General features: G+C 37.1%; 1 protein-coding gene across 3 annotated transcripts in view; it reads left to right on the forward strand.

The window, feature by feature from the left end:
• LAMA2 (laminin subunit alpha 2) overlaps positions 1-23,037 on the forward strand; it is a 588,333-nt gene that overhangs the window by 520,079 nt on the left and 45,217 nt on the right. For all 3 annotated transcript variants that reach the window (XM_073219597.1, XM_073219595.1, XM_073219596.1), the window contains 6 exons: positions 445-588; positions 1,581-1,714; positions 3,589-3,748; positions 6,520-6,644; positions 10,881-11,043; positions 11,747-11,891. In XM_073219597.1, the coding sequence (XP_073075698.1) occupies positions 445-588; positions 1,581-1,714; positions 3,589-3,748; positions 6,520-6,644; positions 10,881-11,043; positions 11,747-11,891 (871 nt within the window). The remainder of the gene's footprint in view (positions 1-444; positions 589-1,580; positions 1,715-3,588; positions 3,749-6,519; positions 6,645-10,880; positions 11,044-11,746; positions 11,892-23,037) is intronic.

The following is a 23,037-nucleotide window of genomic DNA, read 5'->3' on the forward strand; positions in this document are numbered from 1 at the left end:
TCTCTTGAAAACTGAAAGAAAAATGGTTTCCTACTTTAAGTGATAATGAAAGTCACTGAAATTTGAGTTGTAAAATTTCATTAAACAAGCTTAATAAAGAGCACTACCATTAGCTTCATGTAAAATCACCTTTTGAAAATGCTCCCACATTCATAAAGGAAGAAGATATGAAAGTAGGAATTTGTTAGTTAGCTCGAAAAAATAGTAGCATGCTAACAAGATGGGACTGTGAACAGCTCATTGTCAAAATGCTGGTAGAAAGCTTTCCTCTCTGCCCTCATTAATGAGTATAATGGTGTCTGCATATGGGCATTCAATGACACTCCTGATGATAGAAAGATAACTTCAAAGAAGGGATGATGATGACTCTGTGGTTGTTTGGGAGCTACTTCAAACTTCCTGGAAGATCTCATTTTGGTTCTTTGTTCCTTGTTTTTCTTGAAGATCAAAGTATCTGTGTCTTCTGGAGGTGACTGCATTCGAACATACAAGCCGGAAATCAAGAAAGGAAGCTATAATAATATCATTGTCAATGTAAAGACACATGTTGCTGACAACCTCCTTTTTTATCTTGGAAGTGCCAAATTTGTAAGTCTAATATTCAGCTTTTCTTGGTCTCCTGTGTTTGTGTATAGTCAGGGGTTAATCCTAGCAGCAGAGAAAACATACAGAATCCAGTAACATCCCAAAACTGTGTCATGTAGCCTTCCAGACTTGAGAACTTCAGCATCATACCTTACAAAGTTCTGAAGTGTCAAATTAAGATAGAAGGCAAATGAAATAAATAAAACCTTTTGTAGTATTTAGGCACTTCTGCTTTCATTTATGATATACCAGCATTTATTTTTCAAGTTATATCTTCATATCCAGCTATAAGAAGAAATGCTAATAGGAATCAAGCTCTTTTTTCTTTTCACTGTAAGAAAATAAAATGAACTTTGATGTTAAATGAAAATGGCAAATTGTAGACCAATTTCTTACCAATGAAAAATCTGATTCATATTGAATTTATGACTCAGAGTGAAACTACAGAAGTTGTATCTACAAAAGCTCACCCAAAATATTCTAATCCCTTCCATTTGAACCATTTGACTTTGTATGTGTGGGACTCTTACAAAATGAGTAAGACTTTTCAACAGACCAGTCATCGTATAAGTCAATACTTGCCTTTGAGGTAAGAAGCTTTAGGTCATCTTGGGTGAAAAGTCATAGCTGGCCCCTTAAAAGAAACAGTGTCCTTGGTGAAAACAATAAGGAATTCTGAGTCCATATACATTTTCTTTTGTCTCTACTGCAAGTATCAGGATGAGCAAAGACTTTTAGTTCATAATCAGACAAACATGGAATTGGTTAAATCAGCACATATGCTTCAGCAGTATGGATACTGTGTTTCCTCAAAGACACAAAAATAAATATTATTTAATCATATGTAATAATAAATCATATCATTTGGGAATTTTTATCATGAGGCTTTTAATTATTTTACGTATCTGTAAATAGCACCTGTTGAAAGGCATTCTCGGGGCTTCCTCAGGGTGCTTTATATCTGATATGTTTGTTTTTTTGTTTCTCTGAACTAGGTTGATTTTCTGGCTATAGAAATGCGTAAAGGCAAAGTAAGCTTTCTCTGGGATGTTGGATCTGGAGTTGGACGTGTAGAGTATCCAGATTTGACTATTCATGACTCATATTGGTACCGTATTGAGGCATCAAGGTAACTAAATTAATAAAGATTAAGATAATAAATGACAGGATTTTGAAGTAGTTTCCTAGTTTATCAGAAAATTCCCATTTCCATTTCAAGTTTTATATATTTAAAGTATATGTATAAATACGTGTGAATGAATATCTTTGTATACCTGTTGGGAACTGACAGACCTTCAAGGCACTGACCAGGGTGACCAGTCCCCTGTGGACTCCTCCTCTGGCTGTCCCATAGGAATTCCGAGGTTCCTCTCTTTTTAGTCATACTGTCTCACCTGAGGTAGAAGTCCTGAGACTCATCCTTCTCAGCACCAGCCAGAGCGCAAGAGCGGCCATCAGTGCCCGTCATTGGTGTGCATAGCTCCTCTTCTAGCCTACACGGCAAACTTGCCTGCAGGCATAAGAACTATCTAAATGCTAACATGAATATATAATGTCAGGTCCACACTATTTGAAATCAGAAGTGACAGAAATGTATTAATTCTGCTTTTGAAGTTGTGATTCCATTAACTTCTAGCAGCTTATAGATATAGATTACTCTTAGAATCCATTCCTCCCCTCAATGCTTTCTCCTCATTTCCTCTTCTTCCTTTCCTAATTCTCAACTTCCTACTAAACCCTACTATGAGTAGAGAGGTAAGGGCCTAGGGCTAGAGATGAAGTTGATCAGAGATGGGTGAAGAAGAGTTGAAGATAATTGTTCTTCAATTGGTGATTGTTGAATCTCGGTGATGGATACATAGAGTTTCATTCTGTGTTTGTGTATGTTTGAATTTTTCCATAATAAAAGTTAAAAAGAAAACTTAATGAGAATCCCTATTTTCAGTTCCTTTTTAAGATTTCAGTAAAAGCATGTGTGTGAGAGAAAAAGAGAGAGCGAGCCACAGATAGAATGTGTTTGCATATGTGATAGTTGGGAAAGGATTAAGTACTTTAATGAGTTTAAAAACATTGTATTCACAAAGTTCAGTTCTTCCATCAGCAGAGATGCATTCTGTTAAAGAAGAAGAACCTTACTTGGTAAATTTCTCCTATCATTTCTGTGTATTTCAGTTAATACTGCACCCTCAAAGATCACAAAAAATCACCAAAAATGAGGCAGCAGGGAGAGAAATATGACACTGGAGTTTTATTATGACTGCTTGTCTCAAAAGAGAGACCAGAATTTTATACTTATTTAACAGTTTGTGGAAATGAATCACTTAAGAAAATGAAATAAAATAATAATAGCTTTCAAAAATCTATTAATTGAATTTGAAAATAAAGTTCTTCTTATACAATTTGTGTACACAACTCTGAAGACTAAATGTTATACTATATACACTAAGAGATTGTATGCCAAACAGTAAAAGATACACAATTCCTGAAAGACTACTTCAGCAAATTTGGATCCAAGATACAATAAGGGATTTTAGGAGACACAGTGCAGCTTACAAAGAAGAGTGGCTCATTTGGGGTTCACTTGCTGAATTAAATTAGACCAAATGCTAAATGAAATAATATAAATTTTTAAAAATATTTTCTGTTGGTAAATAGTAAATTGTTTCATAAAGCAATAGGAAAAAGGCTTTCCATTTACCCAATAGCAATTCCATCAGCTAATTGCTGCTGTGTCATTTCATATTAGTGGTTCCACGCAGAAGCAGGGTATGTCGCACACTGGTCCGGGTAGAATCTGACAGTAAACATCCAGCAAAGATCAGATTCTGGGTTTTGATCTGTACTTTAATGGGTCTGGAAATTTGAAGCGAAGCACTCAGTTATCTCTTAAATATGCCAAAACAAGTCCCCTACATTCTATATCTTTTAAATCTGTAGTTAGCAGACATGTGATACATATTTCACTTTGCTTATTTTCTTCCTCTTCAACACATATCCTGGAAGAACTGGGAGAAATGGAACTATTTCTGTGAGAGCTCTGGATGGACCCAAAGCCAGCATTGTGCCAAGTACATACCATTCAGCGTCTCCTCCAGGGTACACCATTCTTGATGTGGATGCAAATGCAATGCTCTTTGTTGGTGGCTTGACTGGGAAACTGAAGGTAATGAGTCAGTCCTTCCCCATCCTGTTTATTTCATCTTTATGAACAACTCCTGACATAGTTACTCTGGGGGAGGGCATGATATATCGCTGCAAAAACTAAGCCACTTTTTACTTAATTTGTTTATGAAAAAACATGAACTAATTTTGAGTAAGGATGTCCTTCTTTGAATATTCAATCTGGAAACACAGTGTTTTTAAGCCTGTGTGTATTTATGTAAACAGTTGTTTCGCCCTTCTCTGTGGCGTCAATATTTTGATATTCTTGTTTTAGTTGCCTCAAGAGCAAAGTGTTTTTCAAAATACCCCATTTTCTGAGTCAGTTTATGATTCATTGATTGCTATAAAGTTCAAACTCATATCTAATTAAAAGATTTATGAATACCTTGGAAAATATCACAGGAACCATAAGCTTTCAAATCATGATATGGTTTTAAAAATTTTCAAGTTGCTCTTCTCCTCCTTATAGAGCAATGCACTTAATATTCATACTTGCTTCATGACAGGTCCTTGTACATTTCAGTTTGCAAAGTGTCTGCATTTTAGAGGAGCTCATGTTGATTAAATGGAATTAGATTTGGAAAGCGACCTGTGGGTGATAAGTAAGAGCACACCCAAATACAATGGATAATCCAGGGCTTGTCGGAATCAAACTGAGATGAGATTAGTCAGAAAATATGAAAAGCCAGGGTGACCCCAAATTTATGAGAACTCAGCCTTCATATCGAGTAAGGTTGTTTTATTTGCTTTGTGTACGAGATGTGACTATAAAGTATTGGAATTGATTCCACAACTACACACTAAAATCTTCCTCATTTCTTATAACTACATATAAATATATATGGTTCATAGTAACATATAGTCATAGTGCCAGCTTTCTCTCCTCCCCAGAAAGATAAATATAGGGGTAAAACAGAGGAGTCCAAAACCCATGAATTTTGAAATCAAATCCAGGGTGGGTTCCTGCTCTATCACTTACTTATGATCACATTTAAATATGATCTTAGGCAGATCACTTAGCCCCTTGGGCTTCAGTTTTCTCAACTAGAAAATAAAAGTAAAAAATACCTACCTTGCTTGCATATTATATAATATATAGCACTTACCATGTACTAAGTAATGTTATAGGGAGTTTACATTAATTAACTTATTTAATTTTCCCAACAACCAGAAAAGGTAGATAATATCCTCTTCATTCTATTGTTACGGAATCTAAGTAAGAAAGAAGTTAAATGACCTGGCCAAGGCCACACAGCAATTAGTGGCAGAGCTGGGATTTGAACACAGGTTAACAAGCACAAGCATATCCACTCTAAATCACCATGCTTCACTGCTACAATGAATAGTGAGATTATGTGCACAAAACTTATAATAAAAGCCTAACTCCAGGTAATCACACATCAAAGTGCATCTTACTTAATTTTTATCATTATTCAGATGTCACTAGGCATAAAGCAACTCTCTTGTGAGTGCCAATGAAAAAAGAAAATGAAACCTATAAAAATCTTAATCATTTTGGCCAAATTTCAAGTCTCCTGGCACACCACAATATGCATCAAAAGCTAAAAACAAGTAACTTAATCAACCTGCTAATGAAAATTCAAAGGAGCAGGAAAATATCCCAAGTATAGTTTTAGGATGCAAGAAGGAAAAGCAAAAAGCAAATAGCATCCATGAGTAGGATAATCAACCTCTGGAAAATTAAGAGAGGCTCCAACTCATACTGAAGAATTCCAACAACCATTCTAACATGTAATTGTCAGTGGTGCTTATCAGCATTCTTTCTACATGAAAGTGCACTGCTTAATCACAGCGGTCCATGTTGATGAGTTTGACGTAAAATGTAAGTACAAATTTTAACTATTCAGTGACTTCCTTCTTATATTTGTTCTAAAACCCAATCAATTCAATTTATGTTTGCCCCCCCCACACACACACACATGTTATTCAGCTAAATGTGGACTAGCTTTGGGAAAGCTTTTCTAAAATGCTAGGTAACAGATCATACTATTTATTTTTAATGCGTCCATGCCAAAAAGAGATGTTCAAATTACAGCAAAGTATGTAGAGTAGACCAGGTCATTTCCCTCCTCCGTGAGTGTGGTATATGTCAAGCTTACGACCTAACCCTGTGAGAATGACGCCAGGATCATCATTGAACAAATATTTATGGCGCCTCTTAGAGGTCAGGCTTAGTATTCAAGCAAAAAATATCAAGATGGTTCCACCTGTACAAAATTGCTCTTTCTCTTCATTCCCTTGCCCTGGAAACCTGTTTATGTCTAAAAGGAAGTGAAAAATCACAGAGTAATCTGTATGTAAGTTTTCTCCCCCTTGTGGTTGTTAATATGTACCCATTCTCATGATCTTTGGAGAGAAATCCTAGTAGTATAGCACAATAACATTTATTAAATGCTTTCTCTGTACCAGGCAGTGATTGTAGTACCATAAATAAATTGCCTAACTTAATTCTCCTAATAATCCCATGTTATTAGAAGACAAAAAAATAGAATCTCGAAAAGAATAAACAGCTCACCTAAAGCCAGAGGCTAGGAAGTATTTATTTACTAATGGTGATAAACTGGTATAGCACAAAATAACCAGGATCTGTGAGGATAAAATAGAGTTAAAAGATGAAAATGTGCACAACCAAGAATATCAGAAAGAGGAGATAATTACTACTCCAGAGTCTGCCACTAATAACCCTCATGGGTTCTTTAAGAAATTTTGTGGAATTCGAAATTCTAACAAATACACTGTTTCTCTCTGCAGAAAGCTGATGCTGTACGTGTGATTACATTTACTGGCTGTATGGGAGAAACTTACTTTGACAGTAAACCGATAGGACTGTGGAATTTCCGAGAAAAAGAAGGTGACTGCAAAGGATGTACTGTCAGGTTAGTTAAGATGATGACTCTCCCAGGGTCCAGGCTGTGCATCACAAAAGCTTTAATTTTATTGTGTAATCCTTTATGACGGATGTGGACAGTCTGGAGCAGGTTTGAAGTGATTGCATTCAGAGGTGATTTACCATGAGGCAAAGTAAGTTTCAGCCCTTTCCCCCATTTGTTGCAGGCAGGTTCCAGGGCCCTGGGAGGTACCCAAGCTGTGCTTTCATGAGAGTGTGTGTTTTTGTAAAATTGGAAAGGTATTTTAACCTCAGTCATTTAAGACTACTATCTCTCTCCAGTCCAATGTCCCTTCATGTCCAGAAGGTTTTTCATGTCTATGGCTATCCTGTGACCATAATTTGTTTTTTCTTAAAGAGAGCTTTCTCTGAACTGATTAAGCTTCAGGCCTCACAGAGCCTGGGTAAACTCCACTTATGTTTATAAAAAAATATAGAGCCCTAGGGCAGGTTTTTATCTCCTCAGAATTTTCCAGATAACACATGGGTCCTGTAAGTGTTTCAAGTGGAAACCCATGGGACTTGAATATTCTGCTTTGGTGGAGGAGAAGAAGGGGCCAAGTTGGGCCAGGAGAAAGAGCTATAATATGTATTATTAATTATGAAATAAAGGTAGGAGCTTTAAAAATGCTAAACAAGCATACAAAGCATATAGAGAATAATTATTCTCATGTAAACCTGAACAGAGGATATAAAGCAATAAGCTATAAGTGGAGGATTTTTCAGCATAAAAAACTTAGAGCCCACTAATCAACTGAGCATATTAAAGCTAAAAAATTTAAATTAAATAAATACCTGGAAATTTATGATACACATATAGCAACTCTAAAATCATTAGGTGCTAAAGAGTTTGTGTTTTTGTTTCCAATTTAAAGGACACATGAACATTACCAGGATGTAAATTCCCCATTAATATAGCAGAGTAAATTTCACATAGCCCAAAAATAGTGTATCCCTAAAAGTTTTAATTTCCAACTCTATTTATTTTTGTCATCATGGACTTGTCACCATGACATTGAGAACAGTTTGAAAGCCTGACCAATTCATAGTTTAAAGTGTTTTAGTGAATAATATTCAATAAAATCTAATATGGAATGTTTCCTGTAAAATTCTTTTAATACAACAAAAACAACAAGGTCCACATTAGTATTCTGCTACTCAAATCAACACCGGCTCATTCCTAAACATTTCTTTGGTAAATTTATAAGAAGGATTTTCCAAAGCCTATTATAACAAAAACACCTAAAAAGCATTTAAATGTACATTCAGCAGTGCATCATGCCTTCCATATATAAACTATTAGATGAATTAATACATATATAGGATGTTTTTCAGGTTACAGAGATTGACACAACTCCCTAATGCATACAGTCCAGTCCTAGCTGTCAAGAAACATCCAGACAGGGAAGGAGGAAAAGACAAATAATAAAATAGTCAAAATGCAAGGAATAATAAAAATCTCTAAAAAGTACAGTTAGAGTATAGTAGGGTTATTCACATAGGGTTAAGAGCATCACGATCTGCTTCATGGAGGAGGTGACATTTGAGGCAGCCTTGACATGGAGGAAAAGTTCAAAAGAGGAGATGACAGATAGAATGTGAAGAGCATTCTAGTTCCAGGAACCAGTGAGAGCAAAGGTAGGAAGGCTGGAGAGCCAGAGTGTGTTTAGGAAAAAAGCAAGAAAAATCTGTTCTGGCATAGTACTTTCTCCATAAATATAAATTCACTTAGACAGGATCAGCAAATGGGAGAATGATGTCAGTGAGGTGCAGAAATCCCATAGGTACATACTCAGTTCTTCCGAAGATAATGTTTTGCACCACCAAGTAAAGGTAGCTGAAAGCAAGGTATACCAACACAGCCAAAGACACCAAATTCAAGAGCCCTGGGTCCACAACGCAATCTGCCTGCAGTGCCCATTTGGCCACGAGTGGGCTTTTGGCTTGGCTAAGCACTGTCTGGGAAGTGGTCATTGCCTAGGCTTCCATCACTGTGCATTTTTTTGGGGGGTTTTTAATATTTTTATTGGTCATTTGTATTTCCTCTTTTTTTTTTTTGAGAGGGCATCTCTCATATTTATTGATCAAATGGTTGTTAACAACAATAAAATTCTGTATAGGGGGGTCAATGCTCAATGCACAATCATTAATCCATCTCAAGCCTAGTTCTCATCAGTCTCCAATCTTCTGAAGCATAACAAACAAGTTCTTACATGGTGAACGATTCTTACATAGTGAATAAGTTCTTACATGGTGAACAGTACAAGGGCATTCATCACAGAAACTTTCGGTTCTGATCACTCATTATGAACTATAAACAATCAGGTCAAACATGAATATTCGTTTGATTTTTATACTTGATTTATATGTGGATCCCACATTTCTCCCTTTATTATTATTTTTATTTTTATTTTTAATAAACTGCTGAAGTGGTAGGTAGATGCAAGATAAAGGTAGAAAACATAGTTCAGTGTTGTAAGAGAGCAATTGTAGATGATCAGGTGTGTGCCTGTAGACTATGTGCTAATCCGAGCTAGACAAGGGCAATAAAACATCCATGGATGCAGAAGCCTTCTCTCAACACAGGGGGGGGTGAGGTTCTAAGCTTCACCACTGTTGTTCCCCAATTTCTCACCTGATGGCCCCCCTGCGACTGTGCCTATCTTAGGTTGTTCCTCCCTTGAGGAATCTTACCCGTCTCTGGCTAACCAGTCATCTTCCAGGACCATCACTGTGCATTTTACCATGTCTGTCACTCAGCAGGGTCAGCCCTTGCAGTTATTCCTTGCCATCAAAGTAACTTCACCTCTGCCTTTTAAGGTAAAGTTCTATATTTACTGAAATAATTCTTTATTTTTAAATTTGATCAAAATATTATAATTCAAGAAGGTATTTAACATGAACAAGATTATTACATTGTTTTTATGAGTGCTTTGATTACAAAGTTGCATAAGTCTTGAGTAACCTGCCCCAACCCTATTTTCTGTCAGCTTTGGTGTTTGTGGGAATAATTTTCACAGAACACCTGATGTGCATTTGGTTGGTTGCTTGTTTTCTCTTCAGGGGAACATATATCACATTTTAACATAAAGCCCAATTATTCCAATTTTAGAGCAGAAATCATTATGTAGGAGATATGAAAAAGATGAAGTTACAAGATATAGACTGAGAAAATTTTGTAGAACATCTTAGAATGTCAGTCTTGAAAATTTGCATTTGTTCACTAGTCAGTAAAAAAGGATATAGTTGTTGTTTCACTTTGCAAACAATTACTGTCAAAAGTAGGAAAAAATATATGAAAAAATATATATTATTTTTCTTAAACTGAAAATCACTGTCATATTAAAATAGAAAAAAACTGCTACAAATAAAATATATTTTAGCTGAACACTGAAATGATGGAATGTTTGAATGAAATGAAATGTTCAGCTGAACACTGAAATTAAATGTTAATATACTAAACCCCAATATACATCTAATTCTATAGTTAGCAAGCTACTTGTAGATGAGTGTAGCTGTTTCAATGAGAGTAATTAATCCCCACTAACTTGACTAGACATCAAGTTTCCAAAGAGAAACAAAAAGCAAATTAAGAAACATAGCATTCATTAATTATGAAAGAATAATTAATTTTCCTGTTAAATGTATTTGAGATGATATCAGAGGAACAATCAACAAACCCACAAAAGGTAGAGTCATCCTTTATTGTCTGAATATAATCTGCCCCAGAAAAACCTATCGGATAGCAAGTATTCAGAGATGAGGAACCTATATATTCCCTTATTTTTTTTTCTTACAACGTTAAGTTTTGGCCAACTTCACCCAACCCCCACCCCCAGTTATGTTATGCATATGGGAAATATAATAACTCATCCTCAGCTCTTCCAAAAACCCCACCAGTCCATATCACTGAGACACACTTCAACACCAGTATATGTCTCCACAAAGTGCTCAGCAAAATAAAGCATTTAAAACAAGCATTTGTAACACCCGTGACCTAGTTATTGAATACCTAGTGAAGTCCAGGTGAGAGAGGGTGGTTACTTGGTCTAGGGCGGTGACAGTGCAGATGGAGAGAAGTAGAAGGATGGAAAACATATTGGAGATGGTTCCTGCCCTGCAACAGCTTACGATCCAGTCTCAGAAGACAGTTTGATGTATTGAATACTGATGGCCAAAACAGACATTATCTGTTTCATGTGAAATGTGAACTGTCTCTTTTCAGTCCTCAGGTGGAAGATAGTGAGGGGACTATTCAGTTTGATGGAGAAGGCTATGCCTTGGTCAGCCGCCCCATTCGCTGGTACCCCAACATCTCCGCTGTCATGTTCAAGTTCAGGACATTTTCTTCTAGTGCTCTCCTGATGTACCTAGCCACACGAGACCTGGTAACGATATACACAGCTCATCTTATGTAATCGAAAATGTCTTTGCTTCTTTTCCATAAAATTCCAATATAATTATCAGTTACTGTTAAATTATCAATTATTGCTCAAAGGAGTCTGGGGTAGCTGTGTGATAGCCAAGAGTACATGATGTAGATACAGCTTACATGTTTTCATTGCTATCTTTAATTACAGATACAATTTAATCATTATTTATTTTCAGTATAACTCCCTATATAATCCTTTAAGAGAAACACCCAGTAAAGATTCCCTTAGGATAGAATCGTGCAACAGCAAAACTATTTCCTTTAGTCTTCAAGAGATTACATTTAAAGGGATCCTAAGTATCCATGTTGCTTTTTCCAAGTCAATTATTTCTTAGAAAATTCTTTCAGGGAACATACCTTTGGTTTGTTTAATGTGTTTCCGAAGGAGCTTACCTTAAGCTCCTGTCATAAATGGCTATGCCCTAGTAATTTGGTTGTGATCATTTGTACCGTAATATCACACCCACAAACATTCACAAAATACTAACACCAATTTTGTTTTCAAAATGGATTTCAAATTCAGGTCAACACATGTAGTAATTTAGCCACCAGGTTCTATTATAAACCCCACAAAGAGTTCCCACCTAAGAGAAGCACAAAAAATACCCATATAGCTCTCTGTGTATCTAATCACTGGTGTATTTTTACTCTATTAATAGAAAGATTTCATGAGTGTAGAGCTCACTGATGGGCACATAAAAGTCAACTATGATCTGGGTTCAGGAATGGCTTCCATTGTCAGCAATCAAAACCATAATGATGGGAAATGGAAATCATTCACTCTGTCAAGAATTCAAAAACAAGGTGAGTTTCTATAGTAATAATGCACTACAAGCCTTAATCATGCTACCCAAAGCTTCCGTGTACCTAATCATGAGGAAGACCCTGTGTGTAATTTAAGGTACTCACAAATTCTGTGAAAAATTGATAGTCATTTCTTTGGCTTGGATTATAGGTGGTTTGGGTTAGATGTGACTGATTGAAGAGCCAAATGGTTCTCTGTCATTTTCTTTTGAAACTGAGAGCTTAATTTGAAAGCATAAAACTGTCTTACAATTTGTAAAATTATATCATGTAGTGGGTTTGACAAGGTTGTGTGGTTTTCTTTTCTCTTACTTTGCCAAGATGCTTCCTTTAGAACAGCCCACAGGTAGGTAGAATTTACCCTTCTTTGCTTTCCAAAAATCCCAGGAATTTGTACGTGTGTAAGTAAATAATTGATAAACAATAATGTAACATTTTCATGGTTCCAGGACATTTTTAAAACATTTTCACAAACACTTTTTATTTAGTTATATAAGTGGGTTAGAAAAAGGGAAGCACACACTCAAACTTACATGTGGTCACAGGCATATATATATAAGATCTCACAACCAAAACAGTAATTCAAGTCTGTTAGGTCTTAGAGGGCTGCTATTATTATTTAAGTATAATTCCCATAATTCTTTGTACTATAACATTACTGGTATCTTCAAATGAGGCTTTGATATTTATGTCTATATAGACTTCTTAGACTTCTTTAATTTTTACCATGCCACTGTGACATTTCATGAAAATTTAGGTATAACTTTGCACCATCCATCACTCCTGCATTTAACAAATATCTGCAAAAGACCTGTTAAGTACTATGCGAAAACTAAAGGCTATGACATATCCTTGCCTTCAAGGACCTTGCCTTCTAATGGGGGAGATAGATAAGAAAATCAAAGGTGAGAGGACAGAAAGCTAATTGTTGTGTAGAGATTTATATAGTGACTAGGAATCTCAGAAGAGAGAGAGAGATTCAAGTCAAAGAAGTCAGCTCCTAAGGGAGTGCCCCTGAGACTCAAGCAGGAATCCACTGGATGAAAACCACCTTTGTACCTTTCAGAGAGGGTAAAGTTGTGTGAAAGTCTGAAGTCAGAGAGCATAGTACATTATAAAACATCACTTTCCAACTGCTTTTCCCTGGAACATGTAGCACTGGAGAAGATCCTTAGTTTGGACAAACTGGTTTTGGGTGTATATACATTGGAGTACTGCTGTGTACATTGTTCCCACCTAAGAGAAGCACAATGCTGCATGTTAGAAGCTCTGCCTAATAGTTACAAAGACTGTTGTACTCTGACCCATCTTCCAAACTTCTCTGACCACCGAAATCCTTCTACTCTTGCAGTACTGACATACTGGTGTTAAGAAACAAATTTCATCCAAGTAAATTTGAATATCTAATTGGCTTTATTAAGCAATTCATGAATCGGGCAGCATCCCCTTGTTGCCAGGCAGCTGTGTCTGGGGAGAGGGGTGTCTCTCCCCGTGCACTAGGTGAAGCACTAGGAGAAACCCAAACCTGGATGGGTAGGGTTCTTGACTCTGAGCAGGAAGGAATTCTTGAGCAGGTCAGATGAATGCAGGTAAGGAAGGAATTCATTAAAGCAAGAGTAGCAGGGAATGGCAGCTTCCTTGCAGGCAGCAGAGAGCAAGGAAGAACAGAGAAAGGAAAGGGAAGCTTGTTGAACTCCTGCTCAGCATGGGGCAAATCCCTTGCCAACTCCTAAAGCCAGGGTCACCTGGAGTCCAGTGTCTGCTTGAATCTGCACAGTATGGGGACTAAACCCGTAACACCCCAGGATTTGGGGGAGCCACAGAGCACTGGATGGAGTGAGATTATGTTCTGAGAACTTCCCAAAGGCAAAGAAAGATTTTCCGGCAGACTACTAAAGAGCATGATTGTACAGCTGCAGTCCTGTCCAGGTCACCCAGGCAACAGGAACTTGCAAGTCCAAACCAGAACTCTAAGTAGCCCCTCCCTACTCACCTGGAGTAGAACAGAGACACAGTAAAGACTTGTGCTGAAGTCTGGAAAATAGAATGAAATAGCAAAGTAGCAAAGACACTTACTACTGGAAGATCGCAGAGGCAAAATGTAGTAAATTGAACAGTGAGAAGGCTTTATTTAAAAAGTACACACTTGAAAAAAGGGGAGTACAGGCAACCTCAGTGAGGAGGCACACTTAAGGACTTAAGATTCTGTCTTTTAAGGCTTTCAAGAATGGGGCAAAGGGCAGGGGTGGGGGTTGTTGGGTACAGGCTTGACTTGTGGTCTCATGATGTCTCTCTCTCTGGTGAGAGACACTATGTCATATCTACAGTCAGTCCTCTAGATAATTCTGTAAGATAAACTTAATACAAGAAATTTATTGATCCTCTTCTCCAAGAGAGTGGTTTCCCTCAAGCACTAGAGACATATCAATTACGAAGGACTCCTTGCCCTGCATTAAGATTGGAGTTATCATGTGATGACCAAAGAATATGTTAGGAATCTTACCTCCTATCTTCCTGGTTTTTAAAATGGAATCTTAGTCTTAAGATGGAGTCCCTTCTGTTCTTACTCTACTATTTATATCTAGCATTTTTCATCATAGGCAAGAAAAGTTAATCATGATGCACATCTCATGTCCCTGCCCTACTTTATCTTCTAGCAAGTATAGAGATATTCTGAAGAATTGTACAAAATGGAAGGTTGTTATAGACAGGAACATAGGAGAAAGTTATTAGCAAAAAAAAAAGAGAGAGAGAGAGAGAAAGATTGTTTCAGGCAAGTCACTTTCTCTTAGGAGGAAAATCAGGATCTTATAATACAGATTACCTCATCTTCTTTTAGGGAAGATGGAGAGGGTTCATGTGACATTATTTTATCAACAATGCTGAACCAGAAAATTCCTAACTGACTACATTTCTGGGGCAGGTTGAAACAATAATTAAGTTTAGTATTTGGTCCCAATTTGGTGATTTTGCCTAGGAGAAGTGACCCCATGTTGGGCCTGTGTCTCTCTTTTTAATACTGGGGAACACACCTTGAGAAATGGTTTAGTAACTACAAGTAAATCCATAGGCTAACAGGACAAATGGTGGCAGAAAGTTATCAGATGAGGCTAGACAGATAACAGAGGTGAAGTGCCTTGTAGCCCTGGGAGGAGGGGGTTTCCCACCTGGGGCAGGTTCTCTATGAGTCTGATGATGAGCTAAGCTAATGAGTTTCAAATTTATCCTGAAAGCTAGAAGGAACTACTAAGAGTTTAAATCAAGAGTATGACACCATCAGATTTATAGACATCCTTGTCTCTTACCCTGAAGTTTCTTTAGTAAACTTTGAAAAATAGATTTCTGACAATTTTGGATGCAGTCTCCAGTTAAACCAGGTGAAGAGTGAGGAGAATGAAACCATGACAAAAGAGAGGAAAGAACAGACTTAAAAAAAAAGATGGCGATGTGAGAAGAGAGACAGAGGCTTCCTCCTAAAACTGTATACAATTAGAAAATATAGTTGGTGCAACTAATCCTGAGAGAGTAACAGGAAAGAGGACAACACCAGACTGCATGCACCTGGAGAAAAGAGCAGACCTCACACAACTGCCAAAGTTGTGGCCCTGTGGGACCCAAGCCCCTCCCCCACCCCAGCTCACCGGCAGGAGGAAGAGAAACAGAGCAGGGAGGGAGTGGAAGGACTGGGACTACTGAATATCTGGCTCCGGAGATCTGCCCTGGGAGCACAAACCTACATTTCATGGTGCTTTCATGAGACTCATGTGATTACGGGGTTGGAAAGCTAATATAGGCAGAATTCCTGGAGAGACTGAGATTCCAGCCACTTGTGGAAAGCAGGGATCCATATCTGGCTGCTCTGGGACAAAAGCTTATACCTGTGTGCTTGGCCCACTGGTTCAGGCAGTGGAGACAGGAACAGCAGCCGGGAAGCAGGGAACAGCTCTTTCTTCCCCCCAGGCACCAATACCGCTACCATGTAACCCTAAGATTGCTTCAGGGGCTGAGCAGCTCAAGAGTAGAGCTTATGGACACTAGAGGGCACCATATACAAACATGAAACACCAAAGGAACCTGGTCTAGACTAAAATAAATAAAACTCCGGAGAAAGATTTAAATAACAAGGACCTTATGACTCTTCCTGAAAGAGAGTTCAAAATAAAAATCATCAACATGCTAATGGAGGTATAGAAAGATATCCAAGAACTCAGGAATGAAATCCGGTCGGAGATCCAACTGTTGAAGAGCACGATGGAGGGTATTAAAAGCAGGTTGGATACGGTGGAGGAGACGATAAGTGAAATAGAAACTAGAGAAGAGGAATGCAAAGAAGCTGAGGGACAGAGAGAAAAAAGGATCTCTAAGAACAAAAGAATATTGAGAGAACTGTGTGACCAATCCAAATGGGACAATACTCACATTATAGGGATGCCAGAAAAAGAACAGAGAGAGAAAGGGATAGAAAGTGTCTTTGAGGAGGTAGTTGCTGAAAACTTCCCCAATCTGGGGAAGGAGATAGTCTCTTGGGCCATAGAGATCCACAGATCTCCCAACACAAGGGACCCAAGGAAGACAACACCAAGACACATAGTAATAAAATTGGCAAAGATCAGGGATAAGGACAGAATATTAAAAGCAGTCAGAGAGAGAAATAAGATCACATACAAAGGAAAGCCCATCAGGCTAATATAAGACTTCTCAGCAGAAACCTTACAGGCCAGAAGGGAGTGCCATGATGTATTTAATGTAATGAAGCAGAAGGACCTGGAACCAAGATTATTTTATCTGGTAAGATTATCATTTAAATTTGAAGGAGGGATTAAACAATTTCCAGGTAAACAAAAGCTGAGAAAATTTACCTCCCACAACCCATCTCTACAGTCTATTTTGGAGGGCCTGCTATAGATGGAAGGGACTGCTATAGATGGAAGTGTTCCTAAGGTTTAATAGCTGTCACCAGAGGTAATAAAACCACAGTAAAGAAAGTAGAACAGCTAATTACTAAGTAAATGCAAAATCAAATTAACTATCCCCAAAGTCAACCAAGGTATAGACAAAGAGTACAGAATATGATACCTAATATATAAAAAATGGAGGAGGAAGAAAAAGGAGGAGAAAAAGAAAAGAACCTTTAGATTGTGTTTGTAGCAGCATCTTAAGTGAGTTAAGTTAGACTCTGAGATAGTAAGGAAATTAACCTTGAACCTTTGGTAACCACAAATCTAAAGCCTGCGATGACAATAACTACATACCTATTGATAATCACCCTAAATGTAAATGGACTGAATGCACCAATCAAAAGACATAGAGTCACTGAATGGATAAGTAAACAAGACCCATCTATATGCTGCCTACAAGAGACTCACTTTAAACCCAAAGACATACACAGACTAAAAGTGAAGGGATGGAAAAAGATATTTCATGCAACTAACAGAGAGAAAAAGCAGGAGTTCCAGTACTTGTATCAGACAAAATATACTTCAAAACAGAAAGTAACAAGAGACAAAGAAGGATATTACATAATGAAAAAGGGGTCAATCCAACTAACCATTATAAATATCTATGCTCCCAACATAGGAGCATCCACACATGTGAAACAAATACTAACAGAATTAAAAGGGGAAATAGAATGAAATGCATTCACTCTAGGAGACTTCAACACTCCACTCACTCTGAAGGACAGATCAACCAGACAGAAGATAAGTAAGGAGACAGAGGCACTGAACAACATGATAGGACAGATGGACCTAATAGACATCTACAGAACTCTACACCCAAAAGCAACAGAATACACATTCTTCTCAAGTGCACATGGAACATTTTCAAGAATAGATCATATACTAGACCACAAAAAGAGCCTCAGTAAATACAAAAATATTGAAATTGTACCAGCCAGTTTCTCAGATCACAAAGGTATGAAACTAGAAATAAATTATGAAAAGAAAATGAAAAATCCCACAAACACATGGAGGCTTCACAACATGCTGCTAAATAACCAGTGGGCCAATGACCAAATAAAAACAGACATCAAGCAATATATGGAGACAAATGACAACAATAATTCAGCACTGCAAAAATCTGTGGGACGCAGCCAAGGCTGTGCTAAGAGGTAAGTATATTGCAATACAGGACTACCTCAAGAAAGAAGAACAATCCCATATAAGCAGTCTAAACTCACAATTGATGAAACTAGAAAAAGAACAAGAAATGAGGCCCAAAGTCAGTAGAAGGTGGGACATAATAAAGATTAGAGCAGAAATAAATAAAATTGAGAAGAATAAAACAATAGAAAGAATCAATGAAAGCAAGAGCTCATTCTTTGAGAAAATAAACAAAATAGATAAACCCCGAGCCAGACTTATCAAGAAAAAAAGAGAGTCTACACACATAAAGAGAATCAGAAATGAGAAAGGAAAAATCACTATGGACACCACAGAAATACAAAGAATTATTAGAGAATACTATGAAAAATTATATGCTAACAAACTGGATAACCTAGAAGAAATGGACAACTTTCTAGAAAAATACAACCTTCCAAGGCTGACCAAGGAAGAAACAGAAAATCTGAACACACCAATTACCAGCAATGAAATTGTACAGGTAATCAAAAACCTACCTAAGAACAAAACTCCTGGACCAGATGGCTTCACCACTGAATTTTATCAAACATTTAGTGAAGACCTAATACCCACTCTCCTTAAAGTTTTCCAAAAAATAGAAGAGGAGGGAATACTTCCAAACTCATTCTATGAGGTTAGCATCACTCTAATACCAAAACCAGGCAAAGACATCACAAAAAAAGAAAATTACAGATCAGTATCCCTGATGAACATAGATGCAAAAATACTCAACAAAATATTAGCAAACTGAATTCAAAAATACATCAAAAAGATCATCCATCATGATCAAGTTGGATTTATGCCAGGGAAGCAAGGATGGTACAACATTCGAAAATCCATCAACATCATCCACCACATAAACAAAAAGAAGGATAAAAACCATATAATCATCTCCATAGATACTGAAAAAGCATTTGACAAAATTCAACATCCATTCATGATAAAAACTCTCAACAAAATGGGTATAGAGGGCAAGTACCTCAACATAATAAAGGCCATATACGACAAACCCACAGCCAACATTATACTTTATAGTGAGAACCTGAAAGCTTTTCCTTTAAGATCAGAAACAAGACAAGGATGCCCACTCTCCACACTTTTATTCAACATAGTTCTGTAGGTCCTAACCATGGCAATTAGACAACACAAAGAAATAAAGGGCATCCAGATTGGTAAGAAAGAAGTTAAACTGTCCGTGTTTGCAGATGACATGATATTGTACATAAAAAATGCTAAAGAATCCATGCCAAAACTACTAGATCTAACATCTGAATTCAGCAAAGTTGCAGGATACAAAATTAATACACATAAATCTGTGGCATTCCTATACACTAACAATGAACTAGCAGAAAGAGAAATCAGGAAAATAATTCCATTCACAATGGCATCAAAAAAATAAAATACCTAGGAATAAACCTAACCAAGGTAGTGAACGACCTATACTCTGAAAAACTACAAGACACTAATGAGAGAAATTAAAGAAGATACCAATAAATGTAAACACATCCCATGCTCATGGATAGGAAGAATTAATATTATCAAAATGGCCATCCTGCCTAAAGCAATCTTTAGATTCAATTCAATTCCTATCAAAATACCAACAGCATTCTTCAATGAACTAGAGAAAATCGTGCTAAAATACATATGGAACCACAAAAGACCTCAAATAGCCAAAGCAATCCTGAGAAGGAAGAATAAAACAGGGGGAATTATGCTCCCCAACTTCAAGCTCTACTACAAAGCCACAGTAATCAAGACAATTTGGTACTGGCACAAGAACAGACCCATATACCAATGGAACAGACTAGAGAGCCCTGATATAAACCCAACCATATATGGTCAATTAATATATGATAAAGGAGCCATGGATATACAATGGGGAAATGACAGCCTCTTCAACAGCTGGTGTTGGCAAAACTGGACAGCTACATGTAAGAGAATGAACCTGGATTATCGTTTAACCCCATACACAAAAGTAAACTCAAAATGGATTAAAGACTTGAATATAAGTCATGAAACCATAAAACTCTTAGAAGACAATATAGGCAAACATCTCCTGAATATAAGCCTGAGCAACTTCTTCCTGAACCCATCTCCTCGAGAAAGGGAAACAAAAGCAAAAATGAACTCATGGGACTACATCAAACTAAAAAGTTTTTGTATGGCAAAGGAGATCATCAACAAAACAAAAAGGCATCCTACAGTATGGGAGAATATATTTGTAAATGACATATCCAACAAGGGGTTAACATCCAAAATACATAAAGAACTTACACACCTCAGCACCCAAAAAGCAAATAACTTGATTAACAAATGGGCAGAGGATATGAAGAGACAGTTCTCCAAAGAAGAAATTCAGATGGCCAACAGACACATGGAAAGATGCTCCACATCACTAATCATAAGGGAAATGCAAATTAAAACCACAATGAGATACCACCTCTCACCAGTAAGGATGGCCAGCATCGAAAAGACTAAGAACAACAAATGTTGGTGAGGATGTAGAGAAAGGGGAACCCTCCTACACTGCTGGTGGGAATGTAAGCTAGTTCAACCATTGTGGAAAGTAATATGGAGGTTCCTCAAAAAAACTAAAAATAGAAATACCTTTTGACCCCGGAATCCCACTGCTTGTAATATACCCAAAGAATACAACTTCTCAGATTCAAAAAGACATATGCACTCCTATGTTTATCATAGCACTTTTTACAATAGCCAAGATTTGGAAGCAACCTAAGTGTCCATGAGTAGATGAATGGATAAAGAAGATGTGATACATATATACAATGGAATACTTTTCAGCCATAGTAAAGAAACAAATCCTACCATTTGCAACAACATGGATGGAGCTGGAGGACATTATGCTTAGTGAAATAAGCCAGGTGGAGAAAGGCAAATGCCAAATGATTTCCCTCACTTGTGGAGTATAACAAAGCAAAACTGAAGGAACAATGGCAGCAGACTCAGAGAATCCGAGAATGAAGTAGTGGTTACCAAAGGGAAGGCATGTGGGAGGGTGGGTGGGGAGGGAAGGAGAAGGGGATTAAGGGGCATTATGTTTAGTACACGTGGTGTGGGGGATCACGGGGAAAACAGTGTAGTCCAGAGAAGGCACATAGTGGATCTATGGCATCTTACTACACTGATGGACAGTCACTTCACTGGGGTATGGGTGGCGACTTGATAATATGGGTAAATGTAGTAACCGCATTGTTTTTTCATGTGAAACCCTCATAAGAGTGTATATCAATCATACCTTAATACAAAATTTTTAAAAAAAGAATAGATTTAAAGATATATAGCATTTTTAAATTGAGAAACTTCATGACATAATCAGCTTGGAGGCTATGTTTTTTAAAAAGGGAGATCAAAAATGGTTTCCTTTTTTTCCCCCCTTAAACAAGATTATGTCAGTGCCATTTACCAAGCTTTTGGATACAGAAAAAAAGAACTGAAAGTGTTTCTAGAATTTTCTAGAACAATGCTGAGTCGTATTTTAGATATGTTGCCTTGAAGGTACTCCTAGTATCTTTAGCAGCCTAAGGAAGTTTTGTTTTCTATATAATTTGTGTTTTCTAAATAATTTTACATAATGTCCTCTTTTTTCTGCCTTCTTTCACTCAGAATAATTATTTTGATATTCATCAATTAGCAGGCATTTGGCAGGCAATTCGTCAATTGGCAGGCAACTAGTTCTGTGCATCTGAGGATTAGCAGAGTTCTAGGAGAGAGATGGATGGCTGAAGAATCATCATCATGTTTTAAATAATTATAGCCGAATAGGGATGAAAAAAGCCAAGCAGTCATACCTAGAATAAAATGATCTAAAGTCCTGGAGCAAACAGCAGCACTGAAGCAGTAATAATAAAGGAAGACCTCACCAAGGGGACTGTCAAGAAACAGAAAGGAGTGCTAAGGAAGATAGATTTTCAGAAAATCCAGCTAGAGGCGGGGTGACCAATTAGGTCCAAAAATAGTCTAAGCAGGGGCTGAGTGATGGCTTGAAATAAGAGTTGCAGTGAGATTTGACACTAGATAAATGCAAAATAAATGTAAAATGTGATGCCACTGTACAGTTATTACAATAGCAAAAATTGAAAAGACTTGAACATACCCATGGATGAGCAAGTGGAACTCTTACACACTGCTGATAGGGATATAAAATGGCTTAGTCATGTTGAAAAATAGTTTGGCAGTTTCTTAAAGGTTAAATATACACCTACTATATGAACCAGCCATTCCACTCCAAAGTATTCATTCAAGACACATGAAAGTATATATTGATACAAAAATTTGTACAGGAATGTCCATAGCTCTTTTATACATGGTTCTCAGAAAACAAACATCTGTCAGCAGGTGAATGGATATACAAATGGTTGTATATCCACAAATGGAATACTACTTTGCAATAAAAAATAATGAACTATTTATATGCACACAAAAACCAATGAATATCAAAGTAGTTATTGAGTGAAAGGTGGCTACAAAAAAGAATACATTTACATAATATTATGTAGAAAACACAAACTAACCTACAGTCACAGAAAGCAGAAAGAAGCTACTTGTGGATGGAGTTGTGTAGGGAAGGACAAGAAGGAATGATGGCAGAGAGAATTAAGGAAACTTTTGGGGTCATGGATATGTTCATTTTCTTAATTGTGGTGGTTTTATGGATGCATATATATCTGAAAATGTGTTAGATTGTACACTTCAAACATGGAACAATTATACCACGTCAATTAGACTTTGGTAAGACTTGAAAAATAGGACAGGTATAAGAATTATTTAGATAAAATTAGTAGGGCTATTGATTGATTAGACGTGGAATGAAGAGGATAAAGTCAGGATAACTCTTCAATTTAGGAAGCTGGGTAGGGGTCATAGTGCTATCAATAAAATAAAACAGATTTGGGGGTAAAAAGATACTTATTTTGATTTAGAGTATGTTTAGTTTGAAGTACTGAAGAGGTGTACAGATGATGGTGTCTCACCTGTTGAATGTGGATTTTTAGGCAAAAGTCTGGTCC

This window comes from Manis javanica, chromosome 13, assembly GCF_040802235.1.
Source record: "Manis javanica isolate MJ-LG chromosome 13, MJ_LKY, whole genome shotgun sequence".
Classification (NCBI taxonomy): domain Eukaryota; kingdom Metazoa; phylum Chordata; class Mammalia; order Pholidota; family Manidae; genus Manis; species Manis javanica.